This window comes from Schistocerca piceifrons, chromosome 1 (assembly GCF_021461385.2).
Source record: "Schistocerca piceifrons isolate TAMUIC-IGC-003096 chromosome 1, iqSchPice1.1, whole genome shotgun sequence".
Taxonomy (NCBI): domain Eukaryota; kingdom Metazoa; phylum Arthropoda; class Insecta; order Orthoptera; family Acrididae; genus Schistocerca; species Schistocerca piceifrons.
In genome coordinates, this window is record NC_060138.1 from 1,201,871,382 (window position 1) to 1,201,883,511 (window position 12,130).

Genomic DNA, 12,130 nt, shown 5'->3' on the forward strand with positions numbered 1-12,130 from the left:
ATGAGGATATTGTACTGCTGGTGAAGAACATAACTGCTGACAGTTGTAAGAACAAGAACAACTTTATAAGCTTGAGAGAAATGTACATATTTGAAATTAAAGCAGCAAAAATCAAAGCTAATGAGTACATTTTAAATTCTAAAAAGAAATGTAAACCATCCTGGAATGTGATAAAAAGTGAAACAAACATAGGAAGGGAAGAAATCACTGTCCCAATTAACTTGAATGAATATTTTGTGAATTCTGAAAGTTTCCTTGTATCACAAAGTGATGATGCATCTTATGTGGGGGCCTTCCTTTTGCAATTACAGAGTAAAACAAATAAAAGAATCACTTGGAGAAAAACTACTGCTACAGATCTTCCCAACTCAGAAAAGAAGCTGAACAGCTCCAGAACAGAGGACTACCATGGGCACAGCAACTCGGTTCTAAAATGTATACTTACGGAAATTAGAAAGCCAATGCTCCATTTTGTAAACAAAATTATTGATGATAATCCTTTCCCTGAATGCCTTAAAATTATCGTTACACTTTCAATACACAAAAATGGTGACAGAGACATTCAAGGTAACTATAGACCAATATCAGTTCTCCCTATAATAGCCTATTTAAAATCACAGAGAGCTGCATACATGTATAACTTCAATTGATGAAGCTATGATAAACATGGTGAAAAGCTAACAGGCCTAAACATCTAAACCTGCTAAACACAACGCCTTGTTAGATTTAGAAGAGCAGGTCTGCTGACATAGTAATGTAACTCCTCAAATGCAGTTCTCTAAATCAATAACAAAACAATCTCTTTAAACACATTACGTGGAAAACGCCAAACCACATAATGATTCGCTCTTATTCCATATTAGGCTTCACTTTCATGGAAAGCAAACAACTAAAATCGGACAGGAAATAAAAACAAGTAAGTAAGTATTAGTGTTAAGCTCATAACTCAACAGAAATTGGCGTTTAGTGTCCTTTAACTTCTGAGAATTCAGCAAGAACGTAGAAAATCAAAGTTGCAATGGACACGCTTTTAGCTTTAATTTCGCCTTACAGAATTTAAGGTACATTAGTGGCGGTAATAACAATAATAATACAATACTCTCAAAAGATTAACACAGTAAGTGCCAGGGGATGTGTAAATTTAAGGTTATGGCTCACATTGTTTACTTTATATTACAGTATAATCGTAAATGAACTTAAATTAGTTACCTTTGTTGTTTTGCTGATTGTTAAATTTTCCCTTGGGATAGCCCGTTTCCACTTTTCTAATAATTTTTCTTCCTTTGGAAATGAAAAAACTTGCACTTTCGGTCCCGTCGGGTAATTGCCTTTACACCCGGTCACACAACATCTGTACGGCATTTTGTCTGTCACTAACACAAATTCGAACTGTGCATCACATAAATAACGTTAAAAATGTTCTAAAACAGTTACGTTGTGCTGCATTCACATACTCCCATGCACAGCACAATGTTATAACACACTTATCGCTTCCTTTTGTTACGACTACTCTTGGCTACCCGTCATGCTGTTCGCAGGGAGCACTCAGGCCTTCTCTCTAGGTGGCGTTGGCTAGGTACACAGAAATCTCCTGCCCATTTGTTCCTACCCTGCCCCCATTTGACCTAGCTAGAGCCACTGCATCACATTCCCACCCTTCCAAAATCAACAAATTAATCATCTGCTTTATCTCAACTACCAAAGCTTCGTGTGCAAATATGATGACCGCCTTGTATTTGTGGGAAAAAGACTGTGTTATAGTTCGTCAGATTGATAATTTGTATAGACATTGCAGTGAAACTTCATGATATAGAAGGAACAACATTGTGGAAAAAGCTGTTCTAATTAATATTTGTTTCCAGACAATTTAAAAGCAGGTTTGTAGTTGATACCAAGGAACATTGCTTAGCACTTATTTATTGGTAATTTGTGATCTGAAGATACTCATTTGACCAAAACTAGCAGTTTAGAAATAAATATTTGTTACAATAGCTGTGGGTTTGGTTATCTACTGTGAAGCTGATAATTGTAGCCTGAGCCAAAAGACAACAGGCAGACAACGGATTAAAAAACGCAACATGTGAAGAAACAAAAAATCAGCAGATTTGTGTCTGTACAGTTAAGTTAGGACAGACAAATTCTAGCATGTGGATCAGCCTCTAGCCATGGTCTTAGTTGTTTTCAGGATCGATCTTTCACTCTGCATAATTGTGAAAGCTGATGGTAGTCTAGGAAGGTATGCATAAGCTGTTCTGAAAAGTTTGGACATTAGGTGAGAAATGCTGCTGAAATTGAAGATGGTAGGTCTAATTAATTCTCATCTTGATAGCTAAATCTGTAAGTGCATTGCCTGTGAAAGATAAGGATGCAGGTTTGCAATTTGGTCCAACAAATAGTTTTGATATGTTAGTAAGCTGCACCTGAAGTTATTTGAAGTTTCCTCCTGAGAAGGGTCCTGACATTTGGCAGAGTTGTTGTTTCTGTAGATGCACTTAGCTCCAAACGATCATTCTACCCTTATACCAAATGTTTTGCTACCTTCGGGTGCCTCATGCCTTGTCATTACTTGGCCATTAGTGACTCTTAATTCTTAAAAACATTGAGTCCAGTATCTGTCAGGACTCTGGGTGAAACATAATATACTGTTGTTGTAGTCAACTGTATAAAAGGAAAATTGTTTCGAGAAAACTAATAAATTGGAGACACAGTTGCTGGCCAGTACTTACCTTAAGGAGGCAAATAGTTTGTTACTGTGAAAATGTACACACACACACACACACACACACACACACACACACACACACGGATGGCATGGACCTACAGGTAATGTATTGGTCTGTCACCATCCTGACTGTAGGTAGGTCCCTCTCGCCTAGTTAGCTGTGAACCAGTTGTAAACCTGTTCAATTATTCTCCTTTTCTGCATATGATATGGGAGTGTTTGGGCCCTTTACCAGTATACTTGTCATAGGCAAACATTACAGTTTCTAAGTTGTCGTTATCAAGCCATCCAGTAAGCCTTTACCTTAAACAGCTAAAGGGATTTTGGATAAAATTACAATGAAATGAGTACCCCTACAGGCATTGATGGAAATGGAAATGCAGTGTGGCTAGGGCCTTCTGTCGAGTAGACCATTCGCCTGGTGCAAGTCTTTCTAGTTGACGCCACTTCGGCGACTTGCGCGTCGATGGGGATGAAATGATGATGAAAGACACACAACACCCAATCATCACGAGGCAGAGGAAATCCCTGGCCCCGCCGGGAATCGAACCCGGGACCCCGTGCGCGGGAAGCGAGAATGCTACCGCAAGACCACGGGCTGCGGACAGAGGCATTGATATAAGCCAACAGGGACAGTTGAAAATATGTGCCCCGACCAGGACTCGAACCCGGGATCTTCTGCATGCACGGCATAGTGTCTGATTTTGGACAGCCTCTGGCTTTGGACAGCCTCTGGCTTTGGACAGCCTCTGGCTTTGGACAGCCTCTGGCTTTGGACAGCCTCTGGCTTTGGACAGCCTCTGGCTTTGGACAGCCTCTGGCTTTGGACAGCCTCTGGCTTTGGACAGCCTCTGGCTTTGGACAGCCTCTGGCTTTGGACAGCCTCTGGCTTTGGACAGCCTCTGGCTTTGGACAGCCTCTGGCTTTGGACAGCCTCTGGCTTTGGACAGCCTCTGGCTTTGGACAGCCTCTGGCTTTGGACAGCCTCTGGCTTTGGACAGCCTCGGAAAAATTACATACAGCATGAAAAAGATATTAGTAGGTGGAAAAGGGTTTTATAATATCCACATTGTATCATAATTTGGTAGGAGCATTTCCATAACATAAGATAATAATTAATTGGTCCATGACAGTTGAGTATTGAATGCCTCACAAACCTGATGCAAAATGTGCTCAGTGCAAGTCATATCTTGTAACTAGAAATTTGTGGAATACAAATTGCAAAATGCCGGTTACATGTAAGGAGCATAATGTATAAGTACTACTTACAGTCTGCTATAGTTTACCAGTAAACCTCCAGTTCTTTAAAAGAACTGAACTCTCATATACAAGATGTCTGTCTTCAAACATCTGAGTATTTTACAAATTAGTCAATGAGTTAAATATTTGCCTTTTAAGCATGTAAGTGAAAAGAAGTTTAGGAAAGGTTTAAAATTATGCTTAAAGTTTATTGTAAGTGAGGAATTGCTCTCATTATGAAACACTGGTTGAATTAAATGGGGCAATTTGTACTCCATTTTAAGCAAAACCTAAGTTTTAACAGATCTCAGTGTATGATGTCATGTCTCCTGAACAGTGTCTCATACAGAAATATAATTTTTCTGGTACATTAAGTGCAAAGTGTGTTGCAAATAGTTAGTAGTAAAAATAAGTAACAAATTAGAATGTCGTAACTGATGCTGAAATTTGACTTCATAAACAGCAAAAATGTGGTAAGTGATAAACTTCTTTTCCTTTCATAATTTTTTGGTGGCGTCAATGAGAAAAAGTTTCACAAATATTTGAAATGGTGTTTCAAAGTTATTGGAAATCGTGAAGTGCTCTCATTCTCAAATACTGCAGGAATGAAGACGGTGTGTTTGCGCGACACCATTTATGCTGCCTCAAGACACACACAGCTTCTAACAGTAATACTTATCTTATTGTTTAAACTTGTAACATAATACCCTTTAATGAGTAGATTGTAACAGCGTTTTAAATTCAGTCAGTAACTATGCACAATATTGAAAATAAAATTTTTGTTTTCTGTATGCTGCAAATGGGATAGCATTTTAGTGATATAGATTCTGTGCATCCTCGATATGATGCATTTGTTACTGGAGCTTTGCATCAAACTGCTGGTATTGTCTGTTTGCTCAACATCACAAGTTAACAAAATGGGGTTTTATTTGTTCTCCATTCGGGGGCTTCACTAAAATCTTCAGTATGTAATTGTTGTGCATGTTGTCTCACCTAGGATAAAAGAAAAATACAGTCATATGAGCTGCTATTTGTCTGACCATTGGCATTTTCCTTCGTACTGGGACTATGGATTGATTTTTTTTTTTTTTTTTAAGGTACTCAGTTACAGAACAGACATAATTCCACAAATGTATTGTAATGCTCAGAAAGGAAACATCGCACACTACAAAAATTCACCATTTTCCTTCATCTAAAAGGTACCAATGTGTAACAATAAACTCCATACACCCATTTTTACAGTGGCGTAATATGTTTGACATGCTTTCTGAAATACACATGCTGCTGAACACTATTCATGTTTTTTTGTCAGTTGCTCTTCAGACACCACCTAACACTGCACCTTACAGCGGGTATCTCAGTATGAATGCCACTGTCTGACTCTTAAGCTGTCCCGACAGTTGTGCTGTAAATAGTCTTCACAGGTTTACCACTGGATCACGTTGTGCAAATTCCACAATATTTCCCCGGAGCAGCTGCCGGACATCTTCAGGTGGTTCAGCCTTGCTCATGGCTAGGTACGACTGACCGTATCCGCACACTGACGCCCTGTTTTTAGAATGCACGCGAAGAATGTGCAGCTGCGGAAATCGCGCATGTGCAGTGATTTGTCCTATTCGGACTCCCTCTGCCGAAAATCGCAGAGTGGCTCTCACGCACGTGCGCTGTACGCTGCGTTTGTCAACAGTGTGGTCAGACGTTACTCACCAACAGCCGTGCTAGACCAGTGTTACGGTGGGCTTGTTATCGAAGAATCTTGATTTTTGCATAGTGATTTAATAGCAGCCAATGCAGGATTCCAGGTTGTGCTCAGTTGAAATCTTGTATCCTTGTTGATGAGATTATCGGCTGTACATATATGTATTGCTTTCTTAATGACGCAGTCCCAGAAAGATGATGCCGGTGATAAAACGTCCGTCTTTTCATAAATCACAGGATGTCCTGTATTCAGGCAGTGTTCCGCAATTGCAGACTTATCCGGTTGACGGAGGCGTGTATGACACAGATATTCATCGCAGCGTTCTTGTACTGTGCGGCATGTCTGGCCTATATACGCTGCCCCACACTGACGAGGAATCTTGTACACACCACATTTCCTCAGTCGGAGGTCATTCTTAACTAACCCCCGAGAGGTTTTTCAGTTTTGCAGATGGTTGAAAAACACACTTAATTCCGTATCTTTCGAGGACTCTTCAGATTCTTGACGACATGGCCCAAAAACATGGCAAACGGGCCAAAATGGTGTGTCTTTGTATCTTTATTCTGCTCCATAGATTTAACTCGTCTGGGCCTTGAATGCATTACGTATGTGTCTCTCAGAATAACCGTTTTGTTGGAATGAATACCATTGTTAGTAAATTATGAAAAGATGTCGCACATTCTTTGTATGTATTCTTCATGTTTCCCCATCTTGAATGGAAAGACAGAGAAATAGATACAAATACAAGAAAACAACAGACATATATAGCTTTGGATGGTTTATGGGGAAGAAGCTTTGAATGAGATAAAATTTTATGATGAGTGGTTTTCTCATTTTAAAAGTGGTCAAATGTCAGTTGAAGACAAATCATGTCTGGGACATCCCTTGACTTCCAGAATGGCTTAAAAGTGAAAAAATCCATGTTGTGATCATGTTTGATCATTGTAGAACAATCATCGAATTGGTTGAAATGACTGGAATATCCTGGAATTTATGCCAATGTATTTTGTTTAAAGATCTGAAGATGAAGAGAGTTACAGCAAAATTTGTTTTGCATGTGCTCTCTGAAGACCAGGGAGTGAATTTTTCACATATGAATCAGGAGTTGGAAAACAGTCAGAAACTGCTGCAGATTCCGATGTAAAAGTTATAATGAGCGATGAATTGTGGTGTTACGGCTAGGACTTGGAAACCTAACAACAATACAGCCATTGGAAGATTTCATCACCACCAAGACCAAAGAAAGCAAGGCAGGCGAGATCCCATGTGGAGACATTTTTGGTATGTTTTTTCTTTCTCAAGGTAACCATCCAGAGTGAATTCGTCAGGCAGAGTACCACAGCTAACGAACATTACTACCTTGAAGTGTTGAAATGGTTGCATGAAGCAGTAAGAGAAAAGACACACATTGTGGCATCAAGAGATTGGTTATTGCACCAGACTCTTGTTATTCCCAAGAATGAAAATAAACCTGTAAAGAAATTTTTCGAAACAAAGAAGAAGAGGAGAGTGATAGTCCCTTGTATTTTGTACATGGCAGTCTGCATACATTTGTTTTCTTCTTAAGAGTGCACAAAGGGGAAAAAAGATGCATGCACTGAGTGAAAGTGCCATTAAAATACAGATATCCAAGAATCTATATTCCTTATCTGTGTTCATATATTCTGCTATGTTCAAAAGGCTTTGCAGTATTTGTGCTAGTTTATGTAAAATATAGTTTTCTATCTTGATAATATTTTTGATTGGTTTGTTTCTCCCCCTAGGTCTCACATTTTCAACTGCAGGCTTTACTGAAGAGGAGACACAGGCCTTAGAAGAAGTGATTAAGGAAAAAGGCGGACGTGTTGTCCATCGTGGATTTAAAGGCATCCCCGATTATGGAATTGTGCCTTTAGAAGGGGAAAGACTTTATCACACAACTAATGCTGTTGTAACTCATCTTTGGGTGGTAAGTGTTTTGTCTGCACATTGCAGAGAAATAATTTTGTTTTTACTTTGTTTTCTTTCCTTGCTACAGAGTGGTTTTACATTTTGAATTCTGTCTGACTAACTAAGCATACTTCAGCAGACCACTAAGGAAACTCTCACAAGATACAATGAAGAAGGCTTTAGTGCATCATGTTTCAGACCCCCCCCCCCCCCCCCCCCTTGTTTTAAGCATTTCAGTATTAGCTCACAGAAGGAATCCAATGGTAAGGACAGAGGAATCGGTCAAGTAGAAGAGCAAGGTGATAATTTCTAAGCCTGGTAGTTACACATTTTTAATTTAGAAAATGCGGTTTTCCTTTATTGTCAGTGCACTTAGACATTTTTATAATTAGTAGAGCCCATCCATAAATAAAGTTTGCAAGAACTCTGCAAAATATCCCTTTGTGCCTTCTAAACAATTTGGCAACTAAAAAGGACCTTTAGAGCATAAGTGGGAATCAGAATGTACTAGAAGGTACTAGAGTAGTGAATAAGACGAATATTTCAACAATTGATATTTCAGATTTCTTTTTTACCCCTCTTTGCTAAAGAGCCTTTGTGGCCTGTGAAGAAAGAAGACACTTTTTCGTTTATATCACAAGCCTTGTGCGCAAATGTGCGCACCCCACAACCACCCACCCACTTTGTAAACTGGGAAGATATATATAATGAGCCAAATGCTAATGATAAATGCAGCAATTTCATGATAAATTTATATCCCTTTTTGAACATTGTTTTCCAAAGAAACTTACTAAATGTAACACCACAAACTTTTCAAAGAAACCTTGGATTACTACAGGTATGAAAGTGTCTTCAGAAAGAAAAAGAAAACTGTATGAGACAGCAAGAACTAGTAAAGATCTAGAAGTAGTTTTACACTATAAAAATTATTGTAACATACTGAGAAAAGTTGTAAAGAAATCAAGAAATATGTATGTTAGAGAAGAAATTAACAACTCCAGCAATAAAATCAAATCAATATGGAATGTTGTTAGAAGGGAGACAGGAAAAGTAACCACTGGGGTAGGTAGTATTACTGTTAAAGAGAATGAGACCATCTTAACCAACAGTACACAGGCAGCCAATGTATTTAACAATCACTTCTTAAGTGTAGGAGAAAAAATTTGTGAAAATAGTTCAAAAGAAAAAGCCAGACAGTACATGGAAGAGTCAGTTTTGAAAAATTTTAGTTAGATTAAGTTTCATCTAACAACCTCTTCTGAAATAAGTAAAATTATTAAATCCTTGAAAAATAAAGGTTCTGTTGGAGTAGATGACATCTCCAACAAGTTATTAAAACAATGTGGAGCAATTACAGCTGATGTTTTGACACATATATGTAATGCGTCACTGACTCAGGGTATTTTTCCAGACAGGTTAAAATATGCCATTCTCAGGCCTCTCTACAAAAAGGGGGAAACCACAGATGTCAGTAATTACTGGCCAGTATCCTTGCCTACAGCATTTTCAACAATCTTTGAGAAAGTAATGTACTCAAGAGTGGTTAGCCATCTCAACAGTGATAGGGTACTTAGTAAATCGCAGTTCGGGTTTCAGAAATGCTGTTCCACTGAGAAAGCAGTATACAATTTCACTGTCCACATAATAGTCTTTAAATAGTAAAATGTCAAGAGTAGGAATATTCTGTGACTTATCCAAAGCATTTGATTGTGTGAACCATGACATTATGTTAGAGAAATTACAATTTTATGGTATAAATGGAACAGCATATGAGTGGTTTAAGTCATATCTACAGAACAGGAAGCAAAAAGTCTCCCTATATGCTTCAAGTGATTCAAAGGAGTTTGCTACTTCATCTAACTGGGGTGAAATTACATTAGGTGTTCCACAAGGTTCGATCATGGGTCCCCTCGTCTTCTTGTTATATGTGAATGACCCCCCTTCTTATGTGAAACAAGATGCTGGACTGAAACTGTTTGCTGATGATAAAAGCATAATTATTAATCCAGTAAAAGAAAGTCTGATAGAGAATTATACTAATAAGGTCTTTGGAAAAGTTATTAATAGGTTTCCTGCAAATGGGCTTGCTCTGAACTTTGAAAAAACACAGTGCATCCAATTTTCTGCTGCAAAAAGTATAATTCCTTCAATAAACATAAGACATCAAAAGAAGTCAGTAGCCAGGGTAGAGCATACTAAGTTTTTGGGTGTACATATAGATGAGAATCTTAATTGGAAAATTCATATTTTGGATCTCCTAAAGTGACTAGGTTCAGCAACTTTTGCAATCAGAATAACTGCCAATTTTGAGGATCTAGAAATTAGTAAGCTAACTTACTGTGCATACTTCCACTCTCTGATGACATACGGAATAATATTCTTGGGCAACTCAACACTTAGCAAAAGGTATTCACTGCTCAAAAGAAAGTAGTTAGAATAATCTGTGGGATTCATAGTGGCACATTTTGTAGGCTTCTGTTTAAAAGGTTAGGAATTCTTACAACTGCTTCACAGTACATTTACTCAGTAATGAAATTTTTTTCTCAACAACATGGACCAGTTTAAAATCAGCAGTGACGTTCATGATTACAATACCAAAAAAAAGAAATACCTACACTATCCTTTACTTAACCTATCTTTGGCACAGAAAGGGGTAAAATATGCTTCTATAAAACTTATTCATAAATTATCAGATGAAATAAAATGTCTTACAAAAAGAAGTAATAGTTTCAAAAACAAGTTGAAATTATACCTCCTTGACAAATCGTTCTATACCATAGATGATTTAAGGGAATGGGATAGATAATATAAGTATTTAGGTATAACCCTATAATATAAACAAAAAAAAACTTGTTTCCTTTCCACATCATAACGGTTTTTCTATGCTATTGATCAATGGAACACGTAAATAACTAACTAATTAACCAACCTCACCTCATTTCACTACTTACATGTGCTGTGTCCCAACCACATGCCTAAAGTGTGTGTTTAAACAGTATAGTGTCAAATTAAAGAATTTCTCATGCTCGATGAGGATAATGTTTTCTGAGCTATTCTTGCCCGTAAACATACAATAGAAATCTTACATAAGTAAAACTTAGATCCTAATAGGGTAACACACATGGAATAGGCAAAAATGAAATCTTTACTTAATACTAAATATAAATCATAAGTACACTCCTGGAAATGGAAAAAAGAACACATTGACACCGGTGTGTCAGACCCACCATACTTGCTCCGGACACTGCGAGAGGGCTGTACAAGCAATGATCACACGCACGGCACAGCGGACACACCAGGAACCGCGGTGTTGGCCGTCGAATGGCGCTAGCTGCGCAGCATTTGTGCACCGCCGCCGTCAGTGTCAGCCAGTTTGCCGTGGCATACGGAGCTCCATCGCAGTCTTTAACACTGGTAGAATGCCGCGACAGCGTGGACGTGAACCGTATGTGCAGTTGACGGACTTTGAGCGAGGGCGTATAGTGGGCATGCGGGAGGCCGGGTGGACGTACCGCCGAATTGCTCAACACGTGGGGCGTGAGGTCTCCACAGTACATCGATGTTGTCGCCAGTGGTCGGCGGAAGGTGCACGTGCCCGTCGACCTGGGACCGGACCGCAGCGACGCACGGATGCACGCCAAGACCGTAGGATCCTACGCAGTGCCGTAGGGGACCGCACCGCCACTTCCCAGCAAATTAGGGACACTGTTGCTCCTGGGGTATCGGCGAGGACCATTCGCAACAGTCTCCATGAAGCTGGGCTACGGTCCCGCACACCGTTAGGCCGTCTTCCGCTCACGCCCCAACATCGTGCAGCCCGCCTCCAGTGGTGTCGCGACAGGCGTGAATGGAGGGACGAATGGAGACGTGTCGTCTTCAGCGATGAGAGTCGCTTCTGCCTTGGTGCCAATGATGGTCGTATGCGTGTTTGGCGCCGTGCAGGTGAGCGCCACAATCAGGACTGCATACGACCGAGGCACACAGGGCCAACACCCGGCATCATGGTGTGGGGAGCGATCTCCTACACTGGCCGTACACCACTGGTTATCGTCGAGGGGACACTGAATAGTGCACGGTACATCCAAACCGTCATCGAACCCATCGTTCTACCATTCCTAGACCGGCAAGGGAACTTGCTGTTCCAACAGAACAATGCACGTCCGCATGTATCCCGTGCCACCCAACGTGCTCTAGAAGGTGTAAGTCAACTACCCTGGCCAGCAAGATCTCCGGATCTGTCCCCCATTGAGCATGTTTGGGACTGGATGAAGCGTCGTCTCACGCGGTCTGCACGTCCAGCACGAACGCTGGTCCAACTGAGGCGCCAGGTGGAAATGGCATGGCAAGCCGTTCCACAGGACTACATCCAGCATCTCTACGATCGTCTCCATGGGAGAATAGCAGCCTGCATTGCTGCGAAAGGTGGATATACACTGTACTAGTGCCGACATTGTGCGTGCTCTGTTGCCTGTGTCTATGTGCCTGTGGTTCTGTCAGTGTGATCATGTGATGTATCTGACCCCAAGAATGTGTCAATAAAG

The 12,130-nt window shown here is 40.1% G+C and overlaps 1 protein-coding gene across 4 annotated transcripts in view; it reads left to right on the top strand.

The window, feature by feature from the left end:
• The window catches only part of LOC124781688 (DNA topoisomerase 2-binding protein 1-A-like), a 274,059-nt gene that overhangs the window by 156,470 nt on the left and 105,459 nt on the right, over positions 1–12,130 (top strand). For all 4 annotated transcript variants that reach the window (XM_047253880.1, XM_047253881.1, XM_047253882.1 and 1 more), the window contains one exon: positions 7,424–7,608. In XM_047253880.1, the coding sequence (XP_047109836.1) occupies positions 7,424–7,608 (185 nt within the window). The remainder of the gene's footprint in view (positions 1–7,423; positions 7,609–12,130) is intronic.